The sequence below is a fragment of the Aricia agestis genome, chromosome 6 (genome assembly GCF_905147365.1).
Source record: "Aricia agestis chromosome 6, ilAriAges1.1, whole genome shotgun sequence".
NCBI classification, from domain to species: Eukaryota; Metazoa; Arthropoda; class Insecta; order Lepidoptera; family Lycaenidae; genus Aricia; species Aricia agestis.
In genome coordinates, this window is record NC_056411.1 from 20123140 (window position 1) to 20146401 (window position 23262).

A 23262-nucleotide genomic window follows, 5' to 3' on the forward strand; every position below is an offset into this window, starting at 1 on the left:
TTATTCGTAAAAACTTTTCAAAACAATGGTAATTTATCAAAAGTGATAAATAAATTTACAAAATGCAAGTGATAAATAAATAAGAAGCAGAGAATGATTGATTTTGTCAGTGTCACCATTTTTTTCTGACTCGATAGAAGTGGGTACGGCAATAGAGTGCCTATAAAAAAACTAAACAGGTATCGATAATGTTTTATTCAGTGAAGTAACAACATCTATGGCATGATCACTGGTAACATAAGTAGGTAGAAGAACGGTCGCTTAGCACTAAGCCTCTATAGCTAACACGCCCCCGCGCTCACCACTCAGACCAAAGCCTTAATAAAGGCTAAAAAAATAAAAAATATTCACTAAAGAATACATACATTATTCGTTTCATAAAAAAAGAGTGAATGGATAATATTTTCTTCATTTATTCCATTTTTAAGTATCTAAATAAAATATTATTCAGACCCAATCGAATAATCTGAGTGGGGAGCGCCAGCGCTCAATACAAAACTAACGTAATTTTACAAAGCCACGGCTTTTCAAGTTTAACATTAAGATATTTTTGTTTATTTTTATAATTAGTTTTGAAAAAAACTAAAATTACGTTTCGATATATATAACATTTAGATATTTGGAATTTCGACTCGCAATCGACAAATTGCGGATCGAAATTCCAAACGCATACGCATTAAATAGTCTCCTAAATAAATACACAAGGGCAGAGCGCATAGAGCTGACAAGCTAAAACATATTGTGATGTATACAGTAGTTCCATTGTAGTAGATTGTACAAGCACAGTAGAATCAGAAGCAGAGAGACAACCAGCAGGCCGCGCGCGGGGCGCCGGGCTCTTCACACATCAATTTAATTAAACATTAAATTATTCATGACAATGAATGAAGAGACATTGGACGGTCTGTAGTCTACTACTTGATGTAAAAATAGATCATCTTCGATTAGTCTACACTCTACGTTATGGCCGCCCCACACGCACGAACGTTGGAGACTTAACTCCCAACAGTCGGCCATGTGTGGCGGTTATTTTGTACCTTCTAGTGGGTATAATAGCTCACTCATAGCCCTCTATATTCTAATTTGAAATTGAGATTGCTCGAACATTGCCTACTCCCGGCTCGCTCCGACGGCTCACGATATAAACACAATATATAAACTTAAACTAGCATAGAGTCATATTACAACCTAAAATAGAATGTCTTCACATAAAAAATCTAGAGTCCGTATTGTCTAAACATTAGTATAAAAAGTTTAAACAATATAGTCGGGTGATTATGAGTATTCACTCTTTATTTGATTTAAAAATGAGAAAATGTCACTTATTATAAAACACCAAAGTATGCCACAAAATGGCACCGAGCTCACAAACTCAGGAAATGATTACTCACAATCAACCGACTGCTTAAATACTTAAATATTAACAACTGAAATAGTCTAACTCAACGAAAGCAACATATAGCACCATCATACAACACCAGGGCGAGCTTCCTAATGTCCATCGAACGTAATTTTCGATAAATCGTCTCCTACTTCCATAGAACCTTGTCGGAGGACATTAAGAAGCCGGGCGCACTGCTCCCCCCTTATTGCTCACAGTCACTGGCACCCGACTACTACAGCGGTAGTCTAGGTCTAACCTAGGTCAGACTAAAGTTAAATTCGAATACTCCGGGAACTCACTCGTCTCAGATATGGTACCTCACAACTCATACGACACCTCCGGCAGTCCTCGTGTTGTAGCCCGACCGCCGAGGCCGGGCGACGTTCGACAGTTCGTCACACTGCCCGCGGCACGCGAAGACTGGCCTCCTCACTCGCAGACGGCCCCAGCGGTGTCGGGCGGTCATTGGAAGTGCGTGGTGGAGGTGGAGCGGCGGCACGCGAGCGCGACGGGCGCGGGGATGCGCGAGGCGGCCGCGCGGGCGTCGCGCGGGTCGCGGCGCGGCGCGGCCAGCTGCCGCGTGGACGTGGACCGCTCCAGCTTGCCGTCCGACATCACCCAGGCCGACGTGAAGTCCGCGTAGTCCGAGTCCTTGGAGCTGGCGCGCGAGAGGGCGTCCTCGCCGCGCGAGTACGTGCGGATGATCTCCTTCATCTTCTCCAGCACGGCGGCGTCGTCGCGCGCGCTCTCCGCCGTGCGGAAGATCTGCTCGAGCAGCGGGCTGCGGCTCTTGGCGGCGGGCTGGCCGGGCGGCGAGCGCAGCGTGGCGCTGCTCGCCCGCAGCGGGGAGTTCCGCCGGAACGCGTCGCTCTGGGCCTTCTGCCGCGCCTTGGGCGACTTGTTGGGGCTCTCGAACGTGTCGGCGCCGATGGTCGGCCGCGCCCTGCTCTTGGCCTGGCCGGGCGCGCTGCGGCCGCCCCAGGTGTTGCGCGCGGGCGGCAGCTTGGGCGCGAGCTTAGGGCTGGCGTGCGGCTTGGGCGCGTGCTTGGGGCTAGGCGTGGGCGCGCGGCTGGGGGTGGGCGTGCGGGCGGGGGAGTGGGGGATGCGGGAGCGGGCGCGCGCGGGCGGCGGGGGGCGGGGTGCGGGGGGCTCGGGGGAGGTGCGGGCGCGGGGCTCGTCGCGGCGGCCGTAGAAGGTGTCGCTGAAGTCGGTCTTGCGCAGGCCGGTGGTGAGGCTGACGTAGTCGTCGCGGTCGCTGCGGTCGGTCGCGCTGCCGTCCTCGCCCTCCAGACGCTCTGGAATACGAGAACGATATTGTTAGTCATCGTTTACAGTCAGATCAGAACTTGGAAGGACTTGGAACCGGCGATTATGAAATACGAAACGAATTAGGAGCTAAAAGAAAGTTGACAAAAATGTATTATTATCTATTCAATAGGTATATTTTTATAAACAATGATTTTAATTTTTTTTTGGTCTCAGTGTGGTCTCTAAAGCCTACACTCTACAGTCGACGGTCCACCCCTCTCGGAAACCGAAGTGAGCCATGAGCAGTCGTTATTGTTACGGACCTATGTATTTATTTTAATAACACGTAATAAATAATTATATCCTAGGCTGGAGGCTAGGTAATATAATTTAAATACAATAATCGTGTGCATGTCATGATGCAATGAGCAGTGTAAACAGTAAACACGTATCCTATGGTAGTATATCAATAAGGGTAATCAGACCAGATCTACCGACACTACTATAGACTTACAAAGGTCGCTTAGATCACTTGAGTGATTAGCGAAGGAATAAACAACTGATTAATTATTTATATGCACCCCTCCATAGACACTACAAGCAAGAACATACAAACGGCCGCATTCAGATAAGTAATTTATGTAATGATGATTACGCTTTAATTTAATGAAGGATTTGAGACATATAATTAATTAATATCAAAAACTTTAAATAATTAATATTCGTCTCTGTTTGCGTCAGAAAAAGTTTAGCATATCCGAAGTTTAAGAATAGAAAAATTGTGACTGCTGCTGGTCTTTATAAAATTGATATTATATTTATTATTATAGAATACTCAACAATTAATTCACATTCTGTCTCGCTCTCGGTAGTCGAGTGACTAAACGATCTACAGTAATCTATAATTAATAGTATTATGCTGCTGTTTCCTGCATCAACGCCTTTTGCGTGTCGATATTATGTGGCGTTTTAGACATGTAAGGGAGCTTGCAACTGATCGGTTATGACAGAAGTGTCCATACTGCAGAGCTATTGCCAATCTATATCTATATAATCAAAAAGCTACTCTAACCAGAGAAATAATAATGTTAAGTGCGATTTAAAAATATTGTATAAATTCTCTTTCTCCTAACAATATACCTAGGTTTATTAGGTATCTATCTTTCCCTTTACCTACCAGTCCAAAATCGTTATGGAAATACTGTCTAGTTACTATAACAACTATAACCTTTTGGACAATGGTAGAATGTTCTAGACAGCACTACATAATTAATAGTATATACTATTCAGTGTTATTGTCAGTTGTCACCAAGTTAGTGGGTATGACGAACTTCACCAAACTCGCCGCAACCTTCTGAGTTCGACCTGCGCAGGCGCTACCTCATTTGGTTCATGATTGCAATATTCTAAATTTAAATTAAACGACACTGTCAACTATAAGCAGTCCACTAAACTGGTAAATAATAGTTAACTTATAAATTATAATAGTAACTATTAAGCAATACCTAATAAGTATAGAAAAAAATGCTAAAAGTACCATCGAAAAAAAAAAGAAAATTGATTCATATGCAGTTGACGGACTTACGTTATTTGGTCAGACTGGCAATTTAATGTTAGTTTTTATCTGTAGGCTGGATTTGACATAACGCGACCAAATTACGTAGGTCATCTGCCTATAAATCAACTTCCCTGATAGTACTTCAAGATTAGATGATGAATGATGAACAATATGAAAGCTAAACATCCGACACAATGAGTCTAGAGTTTAAACCGGGTAAGACGGTAATATACTACAAACTATAGCAATCTACAAACTTATTGAAACACATTGAGTTAGTTGTATAAACTGTAAAGTTTAAGTATCGAGTTGAGTTAAACCGAGGGAAACAAACCCAACTGTACAAATATGAATCATCAGTGAAAAACAATACACGCAGCTGAAAGTAACCAAATGGACCTAAGCACTAAATAGGTCCTCAGCGGGAACAATGCCTGGAGCTGACGATGGATAACCGACCCTAAGAAATTGTACGAGGCTTGAAATTCCTCTGGCGGAAACAACAAAAATTCCGCCTGAGGCTGACGATGGAAAAGCAGCCCTAGCACAAAGCGTGAGGGTACATAATCCTGTGATATTAGTAATGCCTGGTCCTGAGACTCCTAAGTCCTGGCGTTGAAAAAGTAACCTAAGTTAAACCTACGAGGGTTGAAACTCCCCTGACAAGGATAATAATGTTTGGAAACATTCTCCCAGTGAGTCAGGAGAGCTGTGCCCATGTGTCTGTATATTTAGACTCGTTTAGGTTCTAATTGCGGCGAATTCCTTTTCTGACGGTCTTTATGTTTCCTTTGGAGCGGGCCCTTTGACAGTGAAATTAGCAACATAATATTATGTTGTATGTAATTATGTATGCAGGGCTGAGGACATCGAGGATTAAACATAAGTAACAAATATTTGACAGTGAAATTAGCAACATAATATTATGTTGTATGTAATTATGTATGCAGGGCTGAGGACATCGAGGATTAAACATAAATAACAAATAAGAGAATTTATAAAAGCCATAATATAATTTATTATTCATCCAAACACATCAATCACATTTCCTAGCACTGATAAATCCAATAAACGACCAATCACGCTCGTGCTGAAATAGTTCTGCACCAATGGCTGCGCGGCTACAACAGCTGTAAGTATATCAATCAATTAAGAACGCAGTTTTGGAAGTTTTTTTTTAAAACAAAACATAACATTGCCAGTTATCACTCGAGCACAAGTTCTTGACAAATGAATACTTATTATCGCTACATCACCCTAACACTACAGTCATATTATTTGCTGTATATGCTAATTGCTAAGTACTCCCTTATATTAAAGAATCAATAATAGCGTGGCAGATGTGAGCATGATAATTATTTTGGACAAATCATACAAAGACCCGGCAGATGGTATGATTTGGTACTTAGTCAAATATTTAACAACTACAGCAGTTATTAACAACACACCAGCTTAATAACACCGTCTTTAAAATTACCAATAACCATAACAACAGAGGGTGCTTTAAACTTTGAATACAAAATATAGTTTGCACTTAAAAGCCGGCGTACTTCCATAGCCAGCTACAATTTGTATTATAGCTACACTACATCAAGAACAGTCCCGACAATGTTACTAAAAGCCTACATACAAAAGAAAAAATCAGCGACAAAACTTGCGATTTATTGCAAAATAGGTTCTAATCTTTTTGAACCTCACATAAATATAACATTGGACCATATATTATACTTGTGGCAGTAAGTGACACAGTATGCTGTATGACATACACGGTGACCTTGAAGTGACCTCCGCGATTGGCACGGGCACGGGGGCCTCAACTGTACCACTACACGACTGATGTAGGCGGACAACGATAAACTAATAACATACCTCTACAAAATTGTAGAGTTTGAACTCTTTAAACGTAGAACATTTACTACTTTTCAAATGTAAAAGACATGGCTAAAAGTGTCATGGAAGTAGGTAATTGTTTAAAAATCGTAGTTTAAAAATCTTGCTTTTAAATTCACTGTATTAGACAATTTAAAAGCTACTTTTATTAGCGAACATAAAGACTGAATTATTAAAACTATAAAACGATATCTCTTTAAAACCATCAAATTCTGCAAACGTGAAGAGAGCTCCTTAGCTCTCTGCTATACGAGGGCAGCTTGGATTTTGCGCCTTAACCTTAAACAGATTTTATACAAAACATCCGTGCTCGAACTCTTTTCAACAGAAGCGTAAAGCGTTACTTAACTTGAAGAATTTGTCCTCTAACCTATCATACAAGACGTATGTTAGTCGCTCATACATCAATGTAACAAGTTCGACACGAGCTTCGCCTTATGCGGGCGCGCCATACCGGGAGATACCTCCAGCGGGGATATAAATAGATACACACATGTCACACTCTCACTTGTTACTTGCTATAAATACCGACCATGCTTTACGATAGCTGCATGCCTTACTTAGTTTGTTGATGCTCTATTTCGTGCTGTAGTGCTAGCTAGTAAATAAAATATTTTATTTTGAGCATCACCTACCCATCTTTACCTAAATATTTCTTTTACGTCGTCTTTTCTAAACTTATAATGTTTATAATTTCTTCAACATTATTGTTTTCCCTGTACTTAAACTGTTTGTTTGTATCTTTCGTACATAATATTATATCTTGACGTGTAATCTACATAATACTTTAGTAACTATTTAATAATCTGTGATAATACGTAGTTACTAGTTATATTTTGGAAACACTCTTCAAATGTTATTGCTGGACAAACTTTATCGTACACTATTACTTGGCACAATACAAACATAACATAACATTTCTACGTTTAGAAACTAAGGAAACTAAACATAAAACTGCAAGTAACAGCCGAGAAGCCATTTTAGCAAATTCGTTTCGCGAAATGTAACTTGAAATTGCAAACAAACTACAGTCTACAACTTTCTTGTCATTCGGTGAAATAGCTAAGAAACCTATCAAATATTTGAGTGTGAAGTATGAAGCAACAGTCTTCGGCTGTCATTTACATAATCATCAATTTGAGGAGTCAACCTGCGCGACGGCGACGGGCGGAAGCGGCGTTACGACATCCATTGTTCCAGCAGCGAGTGCCTCACTAGTCACAGTGGCACACTTGTACCTACAGGGGTAGAGACCACCGACCTCAGCGCGACCCTGACAGACATAGATAAGGCTACGCCTAGCATAAGTGCGGTGTTCAAATTTAACCATAATTAAACGAAAAATATGGGTCTGATGGAAGTAATGCGATAGATACAAGGTAAAGGTACATACCACTGTAATCAGCGTCATCGATGGAGTTCTGGCTGTGGACGGAGTATCTGTTGGTGGTCCTGGTGTTGGGGGAGCCGTGCGCGGAGCCGGCCACCACGCCCAGGCTGCGGTACCCCTCGTCCGACACCTCCGAGCCGTTGTCGGAGGCGCTCTCGGCCGCCGGCGCGGGCGACACGGGCCGGGGGCTTCGACCGCGGACCGCGTGTGGGGTGGGGACGAGGTGGTTGGACGTGACCAGCTTGGTGCGGCGGTCGGGGGAGGCTGAGTGGCGGGCAGGGCTGCGCGGGCGCGGGGCGAGGTGCCGGCGGCCGGGCGACGCGGCGCGCTCCCCCTCGCCCATGTAGGGGAGGCTAGCGGGCGCCTCGAGCTTGCCGGAGGGGGGAGTGGTGTCCTGGTAGGGCAGGGAGGCGGGCTCGCGGTGGTCGGGCCGCTCGTAGGTGACGGTGGCGCCGTCGAGGTCGGTGCGGGGGCGGGCCAGGCGCGCGGAGAGGGAGGTGCGGTGCTGCGCGCGGCAGCGGCACGGGTCGTGCTTGTCCAGGTAGTGGGCCAGCGTGTCCCAGCCCCCACCCACGCGGACCATCACGTGGGAGCGGAGAATCTGAAAAGCATTACAGATCCTGTTGTAGGTGACTTCATTACAGAGGAATCATTTGAAGAGGGGTTATTCTGTAAATAGGTATGTATATTTCTTTGAAAACCCTAGCCAAAAATTACATTAGAATAGAAGAAATTATCTAAATTTGGATTTAATTAAGTGTTTGGATATTATTCTCCGAGGTCTGAACTGTTTAGTATATGGAATCAAATTTCTTCCGCGTTAGCACTTTCTATTCTGCTCTAGGCGGTGACATCCACAATGGGATGACATCTAACATCTAAGCGGCGATTCCCAGAGAAATGGTCCAATCTGTTCTTTCATCTCGGAGGTCAAGCGTGAGTCGGTCTATCGCGGCGATGCCCAAACACGGCGCATGAGTCAGGCGCACCGTGCGCAAACATTTAACCGACTTCCAAAAAGGAAGTTATGCTATACCTGTACGCCACGAGCCCGCGAATTTACATCTTTATTGTTCCAATGATTTACGACGTTTAGAACTTTTTGGGAGCTGCGAATATTAAGCAGGTCCGCACCAAATCGGGCCGGCGATAATCCTGGTTTGGGACCTGCCTCGTTTCGTTTAATTATTTTTACGGTTCAATAAATACTCACGTATAAAATTTTCGCAGTCCGTTAAATCGACTTCCTATTTGCTGCTAACTTTATCTGGGTCGAATCTAACTTTTTGCGCAACGACAACTGAAGTTTATAAATAGCAAACGTAAAAGTTGACAGAAACAGACAGAAAATGAGTTTAATTAGAATTGCGATCGATCAAACCTCGAAAAAACTCGCAACATGGAGATACATATGTAATTACAAGTTCGATCGTTCCTTATCGAGCGAGGTCTACGTCGCTTATTTTGTCTCTGATGGGTCTTATGCCGACGACATAGAAGCCACTGTCATATAAATGTGAAGTAAATTAATCACGAATGGACGAGCTCAGTCTGGGATCGAATCGATCGAGACCGCAGTCGAACTTTTGGATTCTTTGGAACCGCCTAGACTCGCGAAAGTGATGCTAGTGGAGATAGCCTTGTACATCGCACCTGAGGTTCCGACCTCACTTTCTTTATCTATTGTAATTTGTAGCACCAAATTACTTTTACGTCGTTACTCGTTCCTAATTTGTTGAACAAGTTTATGCGAAAGGCAACTCACCCTGACGAAGATCAGCAGCCTGGTGTCGCCGATCCTGTACTTCCCCTCGGAGACGCGGACCATGGGGAACTGCGTGGGGCAGGAGCACCGCTCCACCAGGTCGCGGACTCTCTCGTCCAGACTCCTGAGGTCGTTGGTGACCAGTTGCGGCTGGGGCCCGGAGGGGACCAGGCCGAGCGCGTTGTCGTGGGGCTGGAGCTCCTCCCCGGCGAGCTCCCTCTCGATCTGCTTCTCCATCTGTACGAGCAGGGGGGCGGGCATGCCCAGCACCGAGCCCTTCCTAGCCACCTCTAGGAGGCACAACACCACGTGTTTCTCGTTTTTTCGGAGGCATAGATCGTCCGTTTCGAACAGCAGGCACTCGAGTATGCCGAGCGCTCTGCGGCACCAGTCGATGAAGTTGGAGAGGTTGTCTCTGGCGAAGAAGGTGCCGGCCTTGGCAGCGGGCAGCATGTTGACGGGCCCGCGCGCCATCAGCGCCTTCGCCAGCGCCAGGGCCTCCTCCGCCTCCTGCATGTCACTGAGGATCCGCCGAGCTGACTCCCGCACGGCGTTCGCGTGCTGAAACAAACATACCAAATAAGAAATCCAGAAGAATTCGCTTTTAAACTATTTCCTTTTTATAGGCGATAAAGCATTATTTTCTATTCGTAAATAGTAGCATGGCCATTGAAATGCGCATTTTTATGCCTTCGGAGGCTTGTTGATTGAAAGGCAATACTTTACAAGTTAGATTACATCTGAGTCAGGTAAGCGGTCTACAGACTATTCTGTGGGCAGTTTATTTATGTACAATATAATTGTAGCGATAGGATAATTAATGGGCTCCGGCCATTTGTCAGGAAACCACAGGCTCGTGCATTCAGAGAGCTAATTACTTCTACAGAATGTTTTTAAGAAATATTTACGTATGAAGATGACGGTTTCCAAACAAATAATGTTTTTGCCCCCTCAAAATCGTTATCGATATTCATTTGTTTTGATTCCAAAATTTTGTATCATCAGTGGTCATAATAATTAGATTATAATATTATCTTACATATAATAATCAATGTTACAAAATTCAACACAACCGCGCAATTCATATAGTTTGGTGGAACAACCTTCAAATCCAGCGCAAAGTATTGAAAATATGAGTGTTTAAATATATTTTATAGTATTATAGATACTTTGTGAGAGTAGTCAGAAAATGTTGTTATTTGTTAATTTATTCCAAATATTGTAGCCTCAAATATTAAAGTGTTACAATTATTTTATACAAAACATCCTATACACTCTACACAGTATAAGTAGAGCAGTAACAATGCTGTAAATGTGTCTCACTCTCAGGCCGGACTGTCCTAAACATGTTCAATGCAGATTTAATTGCCATAATTTAGATTTTACTGCCGCATAAATATCTGCTAATGTTCTGCAAATTAATGCAGAATTCCTAACGCACACAATAAACCTGAATAGAGAATTAGAAATAGTAAAGGTTTTAGGCCAAAACTATGTCTCCATGGATTTGGATAACGATTCTCAAGACGTAGGAGCAAGCGAAGTCGATGGGAATGGAGTTGGAACCAATGTTGGAAGTAAATTACTGTCTCTGCCTTTGCATGATTGTACATAAATTGTAAAATAAAAAAAAAATTAAAAAAAATGATTAAGTGACAAGGACAGCATGAATTTCGAGCCTCCTAATAGTAATTACCGACCTTTACAATACATAAACGTCAAATCAGAAACCGAAAAGTCATTCTTCCAAATCAGGTCCACTAGTAGAAAATGAACTTGTCCGAATATAGCACCTTATTTGTGAACTTGTAGATAAGGTAGATAATAGATATAGCTTATAAGGTACAGCTGATATCTGTGGCTTAATTTATGTGGTGGGTGGCGGGCGCCATACAATAATTATTGTGAGATTGTAAACTGGAAGGTTACAATCAAATGCTAATGGAATGGCTAATGAGTTCAGTTAGATAGTACGTTGTAAATTATATGCCTTTGCCCCGCCCGCGTAATAAGAACGGAATAAAAGTACAAATCACTAAATATGTAGTTTGATAAAAGCCTATACTAGTCTACTACTACCCATCAAATCTTTTCAGGAGTTTTAGCATTTAAGAATTACAAACAACCACCGTTCATTCATGGACATACTCACAACTCACAAGCTAAAATAGGAACAAGAGGTTAAACGCCACTTCGCTTGAATTTTTCAGGAATCAAACAACTCCAAGTTTTTATTTTCTTTAAAAATCCGTTCAGTGGTAACGAAAAAGGAAACAGACATACAGTTAGACAAATACACATCTATTATATCAGTATTTACTATCTGATATAAGTTAGTGTATTAGTCCAAAGCAATAAGTACAAATACAGTATGCTGTATATTAGTGAGGTACAGTCTCGTTAGGCTGTATATGGAGGACGTCGTATAAGGGTCGGCGCCAACATTTTTGAATCTATTACCCACAGAAGTGATGTTTATCTGCTTTTGGTACATCAGATACGCCGCTGGAGAAAGCACGGACCGATATAGAAGACATTAAACTTTACAGCTACTAATAATTATAATTTGTCGAAGCCATATCGAGGATTCCTGGAAACTAAATCAGATAAAAGATTCAATAAGAAGTGGTAGTAGAAATTTATAGAAATGGCATAATAAAATATGGCAAGATAGACCCAGCTTTTTACTGCTGAAACTTCTGAGATAATATTCGTTGTTTCGAGAATAATGTAAGAAGGTAAATAGTAGCTGAACACAACAAAAGCTAACTAAGCTACTAAGTGAGCAACTGAGAACCAAACAGCTTGTTTGTTAAGCTGAGTTTAAGTTTAGGAATTAGAAGTAAAATCAGTGAAACTGACTTTTAGCAGGATGCAGAGTGCAGACCCATAATATTAATTGTCAGTCTGTTAGATGGACTTGACATAACTCGACCAAATTACCATAGAAGTATTTTGGTATCGTTGCAAATTACGTAGTTCTAGTTCCCCCATCTGGGTACGCATAAAATTTTCTGACAGTAACTATCTACCTATATTTTAAAAATATAATGCAATAATTTGAAATGCGAGTGACTGTACAGAACTCCGAGTCTATTCATCAATATATATTTGGTAACTTACAAGCGACATGATACACCTTGCATACACCCAGCGCGGCGCCAGACACAAAATAGCGATTTAAACTCTAATTGCTACAGCATTGGAATTATATTTAATTGAGACGATTGCGATGCGTCGAGCAAGCATAACGCCTAGTTTTATGTCACACAATCGTAAATAATGATTCTGCGCGGGTAGTACAAGCGGTAGCTGGTGGAAAAAGTTTATACTAGTAGAGATATAAATATAAAAAAAACAATAACTATTGTACATATGTATTTATACGTGGGAGAGCCATGCTTCGGCACAAATGGATCGGCTCGACCGGAGAAATACCACGTTCTCACAGAAAACCGGCGTGAAACAGCGCTTGCGCTGTGTTTCGGCGAGTGAGTGAGTTTACCGGAGGCATAATCCCCTACCCATACCCTTCCCTACTCTCCCCTATTCCCTTCCTCACCCTCTCCTATTACCCTATTCCCTCTTAAAAGGCCGGCAACGCACCTGCAGCTCTTCTGATGCTGCGAGTGTCCATGGGCGACGGAAGTTGCTTTCCATCAGGTGACCCGTTTGCTCGTTTGCCCCCTTATTTCATAAAAAAAAAAACATACAGCTTCTTTGTGATGAAAATATATTATAGAATATAAAAGATATTCTCAGTACCTAGTGGGTAAATTGTGAAATATTAAGTACAAAATATATTTTTATCTATTTCAGCACAAAAATCGAATTAAAATCGTACCTAAATTATGTCGTTCTGCTTTTAATGTCTGCAGTGTATGCTACTACATATTATAAACATAACTTCATTCTACTTTTTATATTTTGTGAGGCCAATTTCTAGAAAGGTACAGTCAACGCCTCTTCTTATTTATCGGAAGCAGCTTTAAAATAAGTCCAATGAAGTTACATTGAAACTCAATATCCCTCAAATCTTTATCCCATTCAGCTCCTGCACTATGCTGTCTCATCGTATGAATCACAGGCGCACGCTGTATCGCCCACGCGTTATTTTTTGCCGCTATACAGGGTGAGCACAAAAACACAACTAGTGTTTTGAGTTTATCTCATTGCTAAGTATGGTTTTAATTAAGTGGACTACGCGCAACGTCATCATCATCAATGAAATGTATTGTTTGAGAAATAGCAAAAGATAATTATTATGTAACATATTAACTAAAGATCTCTTTGGTTCTGCTGGAAAGAAATAGTTAAATTTTCATTGAATTAAAATGATTCTAGTCGACACCCCAGTCCCCAGAGGTGATAAACGTTAAGGTGAAGCTGGTGCTCCCACACCGCAGTTAGAAAATGTTTAGTAACGTTAGTAAACATTTGTTAGCAAACATTTAATCACTAATGTAAAAAAATGTTTTCATGTTAGAAATATTTAGTAAACGTAAGTTAACAAATTATAACAAAACAAATTAAAACAAAATAAAACATATTATGTTACCTTTTGTTTGTGAACCTTTTATAAAGGACGATGTGGTATGTGGTGAGCCAATTTACCAGTTTAAATGTTATAAAATGTTAGTAAACATTAGTGAACATTTTCTATTAGTGTAGGAGCACTTATAAGATGTAACAGTTCCTAACAAAATGTTTGTATGTTAGAAAATGTTTACAAACATTTTCTAACGGTGGTGTGTGAGCACCATAAGAGATCGTAAGTTTCAGAACATACTGTATAAAGAGAAGTAGATTTCACAACTGTTGAACCAAAATATGAACCTTGACGAGCGGCACGGGGCTGATGATGATTCACAGGTAGACGGCAGACGTCACAGCTCACACATTACCACACAAACTAGCATTCAAATGAGGCTCGTTAGCGATTATGTATTATTCAGATCGGGATCTATATTATCGCGTAATGGCGAATGCCCATATATGGCGCGTGCATTTGCCAGTAATTGATCCTGTGTGCGGAGCGCATAATAAGAGCTTCCAGTCAGCTCTTACTGCTCTTAGACAAGAGCTTGGACTTAGAACTGAGAACGATACACTTTGCTAAAACTATCCATTATGAATGTAAGGCTTCTTATGGCGTCTTATTTATATCCAGTAGTGAGAAGCACGTGCTTCTTGTGCTTTCATCGCCGCGAAAAACGCGACAAATTCGAAAAAGTTACGACGAGCTAGGCAGGCAGAGGGACGAACATTGTTATAAGTTTCTGTATACTTCCCAACTTCTACAATCTCCCAATCCGCTTGGTCTTACCTTACGATTAGTAGATTCCCAATCGATATAATTTAATAATTGAAAGGTAAACTGTTGGATACATCATACAATAGAGTCTGTCACCGCACACCGCACCACAGCCACCGCAGGCGCGCTTCGACATTGCGACACGCGCGGCGCCCGCCTATCGTGCAGATACGCGAGGAAATTGTTCTGTCACAGCCCTTGATAAAAGCTTTAATTGTCCAGAAGATTAAACCCTTTCCACAGAGAATAGAAGAGATACTGCAAATGCTGTTCGCTCTGACTAACAAAAAGCAACATAATATTATAATTCATCAAAATAAACCCAGCAACGAATTATGAGATACTCAGATTAAGTCGAAAGAGCTGGAAATAATCTTAATTGGAAGAAATGCTGAAGTATAAGAAGCAAAATATACCTCACACATATTTTAATGCATTTAGACCAGAAATATTTAATGCTTAGGTATTTAATGATAAATAAATTATGACCAATTTACTATCCAGGTTTAGCTCTTCTAAAAAGCAAAAGTATCCCTCTAATCATCTTGAATGCTGGTTTAAAAATGAGGGATCGTGCGGTCGAGCGGAGGAAGCTAATTATTAGAGTCGTTAGAGGCAAAAACTTTAATTTCGGGAACTTCAAAGTTCCCAGTTCGTTTATTTTAATTGCATATAATTAATTATCACTAATTAGTCGTATACTCTCTGAAGTTCTTGCATCCGACAGGTTTTTTGATGCAATTTTCTCAGGCGAACTTTTCTGGACCAATCATTGTAATAATGGGTATCTCATGGCCTTGAGCATCTGAATTTGATTCATATGGGAATTTTAAATATGCTCACAGATCTCAAGTAACGCCCCTACCTCGTAACTTCACATCAAAATTTAGGAACATTTGGATCTTCTAGTACTACATAATAATTACTTAATTTCATGGTTTTCAATGGCAGACGTCTCGAGGTACCTGGTACTAACAATCTGTACCGTCTCTAATAGTGCGTTCCGATCGATCGGCGACAGTCGATGTCGGCGATAACCGGAGCTGGCAGTACGCTCACAAATTACTCGTGTTCCCTGTTCCCACGTACCGCTTGCTCAATACTCAATACTAACGAACATTTTACCATGGAACATAAAAACTAATTAAAGTCGTTATGCTCTTCTAACAATAAACGTGGAGAATTATTTAATGCCACCAGAAGTTTGGCAATCGAGTCACTTGCTAAGCTTCTCTTCTTAACTAGCATAAAACACATGAATATTCTTCGGAGCTTGTTGTTTTGCTGGCTTTTAATGAAGTGTCCAACTTGACGTGTTATTTGTACACATCAAGTACAGATCAGCTGTAGTCAACGTTAAACGTTTATTGACATTTGCGGAGCCGATTTTGGCGCGACCTTGGGTCAGATCAGGAAGCCATGGCGCGTCAGATATGGCGTGGGTCAGTTTTTGCGCGGGACAGGAAGCTGACGAACCTGTAAGCGACCTTGTCAGCTTTCTACTGTTTATAATGTCAGCTGTATCACTTACAAAACTTCGCAACAAGCTGGGGGCCAAAGGAATTTTTGTAGATCAATGCGTTTTGACATTCAATAAATATAGACTAAGATCCGAAAAGCCATCTACGAGGATCGTTTGTAGATTCGCAATCGGAAGAGCATAATATGCGTGTAAAAAGTGAATGGCGGTTAATTGATCGAAATGTATAAAAGTTTACGGAACTGCAGCTAGTTCCCATAACCCGAGAATCGATACAACTATTTCCGCAAAACTTGTAACGGTCGTGGAGTTCGATAACCGTTCTCGCCGAAAACTCGCAGCAGTTCAAGGGCGGGCGACGCAATTAAGAGTGGTTTATTTACTTGAGTGTGTCTTAAATTAACTTAATGAATGACGTGTCGTATGATGACCTCTTTAAAGACAAAAGTGACTAATGCAGGAATGGAGGAAGTGTATTACAAGCAAAAATTAAATAATTATGTTAGCTAAGTGCTTACTACGACCTGTTTTACGTTCCTAAGTTAGACACCTGGCTAATTTAATACCGAGAAAATTCGAATTCCCTTGGCAATGACAAAACCAAAATAACGCGTGATTCAGCATCAGGAAATCCTCACAAATAGACTAATAGGTCGGATAACGAATGCCCATACATGGCGCTAATGGTGATCAAGATTCCCGCTCAATGCCGGCTCGCAGCTGCCGCGGCCGAGGTCGGAGGTCCGCTCCGGAGCATTTCTAAATTATTCCGATACCAACATAGATACCTGAAGGTTCCCTTTGAAAAGATATTGACCGACTCTTTTTGGCAGTCGACCTCCTCTACCAAAACGAGCTCCACTGTTTAGGAACAAAAACATTGAAAGGAAACCTTATGGTTGTTTGTTCAGGAAGGTACAACGTGAGAAATATTTTTCAGAACTACATGCTGTTCTTGCTTCTTGCAATCTTTGGAGGCAAACATGAGTAATGTTTTAAACAGGTGCAGCTTAAGTCAGAGGAATGGATCATTGTAATCACACGAACGCGTCAGGTCGATGCTTCCGTCTCGGACCTCAATATGTTAACCTGTCAGCGATTTACGATAAAAGCATCCATTTCATCGCGTCAATGGAGATAAATAACTGGTTAGTGGTTATCTCCGACTAAATGCACTCGACTTCACTCGACGTAATTGGTGAATTAAAGCGGCCATTTTTTACGAGACTCGAGACGAGTGTCATCTTAAGTACGGACTCGAGGCGTTCAATAAGGATCATCTGCAGTTAAGGATGTTTACGTCCCGAATTCATAAAAATATGCTCTTTAATTCCCATTTATCACCATAGTCTTCCGCGGTGAGTCAGCCGGAGGCCTCGTCTCCGGCCTCGCCTGCTCCGGCCCTTATATGGCGGACCATGGCTTCCCCGCCACGTGATATAATTGCATCTAAATTGGCGGCAAGTTTCGCGCCCTCGCCGCGTGACAGGTGTCAACTCGAATTAACTGTCACGCTGACATTTTATGGTTTTTCCGCGCCGACAATGCGTCGATGACATTTCACTTAATTTTTTAAATTAACAATATTATTAAGTATAATATTATATTTTTTTATCCTGCGAACTCGTACTGATGCAGAAAATTTAAAATGATATTTTAGTGTTGAACACAAGTTGTTATCAATGTCGATAGCACTATGACGTAACTTATCTAAATTTTCATTGGAAGTTGGAACATTGTTATTAACTTGAGTATTTTTTTAAGCATAATATTAAAATTTATAAAATATATTACAAAACCAAATCTCAGAACAAGAGTATACGATAGTATACGCCATAATATTTTACAATAAAATGTAAAAAGTTTCAAAAAGTGTGCGATGGCCGGGAATCGAACCCGGATCAACTGCTTGGAAGGCAACTATGCTGACCATTACACCACCATCGCAACTGGCTATTGAGACGAATTTTAACGCCAGTAAGTACGCTACAAAGTACTATTTGATTAATATTAGATACTTATATTATAAAAATATATTTCGCAAAAGTACGGCTACCGTGGGAGCAGTGCGTCGCGCGTCGTGCTGTATGCGCGGGCGCAACACGATTACTTAGTACCTACATCGCCGCCAGAGGATCGTGATCCAGCAATTTACACAATATTACCACAATTTAGTGCCGAATGTAAATTGTGATAAACTAGATTTAAAATTATTACTATAGAACATGGCATGAACAAAATAACATTTTTTTTTTGCTTAAATATTTATTGGATAATAAAAAAAATACGGTGTGCCGGCAATTTTTATTTTATTTCAATTAGATTTTTGTAGTAACTACAAGGAGCCCTTATTAATTAAGTATTACAATATCGCTCATTTATCCGTCGACCCTTGTTAAATAATTATGTTAGTACATTACTTTAAAATCAAGTTATCATTATAAAACACCACCGTTTCGTTATTTATGCGTTTGAAACCACCGTCCGTCTAGCATGGTCACCACAATGCCCGTGCGTAATTGGCCGGTTCCCACGCCGCGCACCACTCGTTAGCCTGGTGCCTGGTGATATCTGATGGTCACCACCACCAGCTGACTCATCCCGCATACCGATGTATATCTGCTCGCGAATTTGTTAACTGCGTGTTCGCGGTAGCGCTGCTGATGGTATCTTGTGAACCTCCTTGTCGGTTTAAGAGTTTTGTTGATGAGATTTAACTTTAAAATTAATATTCTTTTACAAATTGTTAAATATTATGAACACTGTTAGGGTATAAGACACCGAAGAGTTGCCATCTTTTAGGAATCTCCTTTGTCTCCATTAAAGAAGTAACTTGGGGTTTATTTAGAATTCGGGATCGGGACATGTCAGTGCCTTCGTGAAACATCGTCAAAGGTCGTTTCGTCAGTTATTTTAATTAGGCCAAGCTGTCGATCCTTTCCAATACAATATATTTACAAAAATCGTCTGTCGATTAGTCTGTTGTTGCCAAATGAGTCGATCGTAGACTCCCACAGCGATCAGTGAATTCTAAGTATGTTGACCGACGGCGACGCCATCCCACGCCATATTGAGTAACCCAGACCAGATCTGGACCTAGGCACAACAAATATCTAGACCTAAATTAGTGCAGATCGTTCAGAAAGCACGAAGGCCCTGAGCCTCACAGAAACCAGCGAGAATTGCGTTTGGAGCTTTCATTCAGTTTACGGAATGTCTTTACTCTTTACTCTTTATATTAATGTTTTAGGTGGTCGGAGGTTATCGACCTCACGATTTCGCGTGTAACATTTCAATCCCCTAAGACATTTCCCTAGAGACATCCCCTAGGAGCGCCCCTATTGTGCTAACATGTTATTTGTTCAGGTAAGTCGTTAAAGATTCGGTAGGAAGCTAACTTATTTATAAATATTTGCAAAACAAGTAAAGCAGCGAAGCGAGCCCTAGTTAATATATCCCATAACCTGAACATTTTGTGATACACCAAAGAGAATATAATCACTACGTTTGTGATACACTTTACTATCACACCTTTAATTGATTTGAGCTTTAACATAGTAATTTTTATTTATATGTAAGTAGATATTATGTTATCTTCAGTCAGTCAAGGTGTAACGAGTGACGACGTGAGCCCTCACAAAGCTCGGCTTTTAGCTAGTCTAATTATTGTTTTACTAGTATTATGCAACTCGTATTCGCATAGTAATATTGCATTAAATAATGTCATGTATAACATATTGTGCACAGATAACAGATATAAATAATACATACATTACAGACAATTAGTGAGGAGGAAGTAATCGAGTTACTGGCGCCGGCGAGACAGGACAACACCATAAAAGGAATTATTATTTAGAATTTTAATTAATTGTTGTTGGTAAAGGTGATGTTATTTCATTATTTTACGATCTAGCTCCTCAAGTTTTCGGCATAATGTAGAGCTTGCTATTTTTACCGACAGTGAAAAAACAGGTTATGTTTACGGTGTTGGAATTGCTGAGTTTTAAACTCTACTAAAACATAAGAACGCTTACAACTCAGGATATGGCACGGTATGCGATGTAAAGGAAATTTTACGCCATCTACGTCAATCCATACTTAATAAAATCGGCCAAGTGCGAGTCGGACTCGCGCACGAAGGGTTCCGTACCGATACAGAGCAAAAATAGGCTAAAAATTGTGTTTTTGTATGGGAGCACCCCTTAATTTTTTATTTTATTTTAATATTATTATTAAATATTAAAGGACACATATGACAAAAGAATGTGTGCAAAATTCAAGTGCCTACCTCTTGCCATTATTGATATAGAGCGAAAAAAGGTCGTAAAATCACATTTATTGTATGGGAGCCCCCCTTAAATATTAATTTTATTTTGTTTTCAGTAATTGTTGTTATAGCGGCAACAGATTTACACAATCTGTGAAAATTTCAGAAGTCTAGCTATAGCGGTTCTTGAGATACAGCCTGGAGACAGACAGACTGACAGAAAACGAAGCCTCAGTAATAGGGTCCCGTTTTTACCCTTATGGTACGGAACCCTAAAAAGGCCCTAAACAACCTCAAAGTGGAGGCACCGCTTTATCATTTGCCCCGCTTTTTGCCTCGACATAACAGTCCTAGCAAAATAAATTGCAATAATAAGGGCCAATCATAGACATTACACTCAACAATCCATCACTTCGCCAAGTACTGTTAGGCCTCAAGGATCCCTTTACAGTCACTTATCAATCCGCCATCTTGATCTTGCGATCTATAGATCGATAAGTTTGTTTATCTTATCGCGACTATTATGTTGTTTGTTCGAACCCCGGAAACCGCGACTCATAGGAACATGAAGCATATTAAATAATTTACTAGTTACTCATTGGTGAATAAAACTATACATCACAATTCACACACCATAACAAAAATAAAAAACTGTTAGATGATGTAACTTGCTCTTCGCTTGCAGTCTGGGCGATCTCGCATTTTTCGACGATTTATATAAAAATTCACTTTGAAGGTCTGTCTAAATAAAGGCTATACGATCAGCAATCTGAAATCTAGAACGCCAGGCCAATAAAGAAAATCCAATTTTCGAGTGTCACATACACAGACAAAGATTTTTCATAAACCCTGAATATTTCAATTCGATTCCGAACAAATCCCTATACTTAATCAATTTAAAATGTAGCTATACTTACTCTTAACTATTTAGTAATCTGTGTCTTAAGCCTCTTCGATTTAAAATTAAGATCTTCAGCTATATGTAAAGTCACCGGTTCGACCTCGGCTGTACTGCCACTGAGCTTGTACAATGGTATCGGCTCGGACAGCAGCCCGCCCGCGTGACCGCCGCCCACAGCTTAAACCGCTCAAACATTATTATTAAGACACCAAACACGAGACGTATAATGTCAAACTCGCGAACGACCTTGCTCAAGATCGATCGCTTTTGGAGGAATTAAGGAGAACCTTCAACCTAAAGAAATTGCAATTTGATTTTCAATTAATTGACTGATAGGTACTTACCCAGTTTCTGAAGTTTTCTCAGATTGTTGTATTCATTGGCGTTTTTGATTGACTAACGTCAAACATTATAAACCAATTAATAAAGCTAATGAAATGATAAACTTGTCAAAAAACCTAATAAATTAGTAACTAACTAAAACCTAACATGCTAGAAGCAAAGTTGGTAGAGAATACTCCATGTCATGTGGGTAAGGAGTTAAGGACTAAGCAAAATGTAGACGAGAAAAAAATTACTTGTAATTTAAGAACCAACGCGAAATGAAGACGTTACACGTCTGAGAAATGGTGAGAACGGCGAGGAACACGAAAACCAATTTATCTGACGAAGGTAAAGTCGTTAGTACAGACTTCCCATGGATTCATGACGGTAAAGACATACTCACTTTACTAGCACGTAGTAACGGAACGTAATAGGTCGTAAGTCGTAACGTTTTTACACAAATTGCTTAGACTATCGACAAAGATCCTCCTCAAACAGTTTTAAACTTTGCATTTAGAAACTATGACGACTCTACTTATTTAAACACTTAAGAGGTGACTGCAACAACAGCTGATGTAGAATGTATACTACGTCTGTCGTTGCAGTCACTTGAGCATGTGTGAGTAAGCGCGATTTAATGGCACCACTAATTTAATCGCTTGGTCAATCAGCAATTATTGAAAGTACATAAGCAATCAGCTTAAATCACATAAGTTATGTAAGTGATTAATAAAACAACACAAATATGAGTCCAGATGAGTCAATACTTTATACTTTATAGTAACGAGGGGAGGTATGAGGAGCAATAACAATAAACAAACAGAACAACAACTACCACCCACACCGACATTGACCAAATTTCTCTGATGTACGACTGTAAAATAAAAAATATTTATTCTGAATTCGTGAACCCTCCTCCCTTTTTAGGTGATTTAAAAAAAAGTGATTTCAATTAATTTTCAAATAACAATGCGACATACTGTTAATAGTATGAAGTCTGTGACTAGCCTCGTGAGAAGTAAATACGACTATTTAAACGGCCCATTGAACATAAAACCTAATTAATGATTTTCACAATGGTAAGAGAAACGTTACAAATTATGATGATGATAAGTGATAACAATGATGACATAAATAAGCATATTTTAACAAAATATAAGCGTACAACTTACAACAAAGAACTATTGGGATATCGGCACGACATTGAAGGAAACGATCACAATACAAGTGTTATTTGTATACAGTTCATTCAGAATTATTGTACACCTAGCAGGACCTTCGTGCCGACATAATAAGGATCACTATCAGCCATTTCAAGGTGAATAAAGTTTGTTACAGAACAATAGGTCATGTTTACTTCGTTATCAGATGGGCTACTGCCGCGGGAGCGAACCAATATTAACAATAAAATGTCAGCTTATCTCCGTCACGTTGTGTTGCCCAATTCAGGATTCATAGAAAAATTTCACAAATTCGTTTACATGTCGAAACATTATCTCACTTAGATAATATTGTTTTGTTAGTAATTAATGTTTATCAATAGCTTTTAGCCTATTTAACGTGACTTCTCAATAAGTAAACAGATTATAGATATAAATTATGTTTTTTTAACGCACAAGCGTATTAAATTAAAAATTATAATTAAATCATCTTTATTTCGGGCATCATAGCCTGGCATATTAGTCAATATGGCTCCGTGAGAGGTTTTACAAGACTTTTGTAAGTGCTTCTAAGTTCTAAC

The 23262-nt window shown here is 40.3% G+C and overlaps 1 protein-coding gene and 1 non-coding gene across 3 annotated transcripts in view; both read right to left on the reverse strand.

Annotated features, from left to right (window-relative positions):
- Positions 1-180: 180 nt before the first annotated feature.
- The window catches only part of LOC121728178 (GAS2-like protein pickled eggs), a 99035-nt gene continuing 75953 nt past the window's right edge, over positions 181-23262 (reverse strand). For both annotated transcript variants that reach the window (XM_042116309.1, XM_042116307.1), the window contains exons 3-5: positions 9236-9796; positions 7474-8071; positions 181-2679 (exon numbers count right to left, since the gene is read on the reverse strand). In XM_042116309.1, the coding sequence (XP_041972243.1) occupies positions 1847-2679; positions 7474-8071; positions 9236-9796 (1992 nt within the window). In that variant the 3' untranslated portion in view covers positions 181-1846. The remainder of the gene's footprint in view (positions 2680-7473; positions 8072-9235; positions 9797-23262) is intronic.
- On the reverse strand, positions 17905-17976 carry Trnag-ucc. Its single transcript has one exon. It is a non-coding gene; the product is annotated as a tRNA-Gly (tRNA).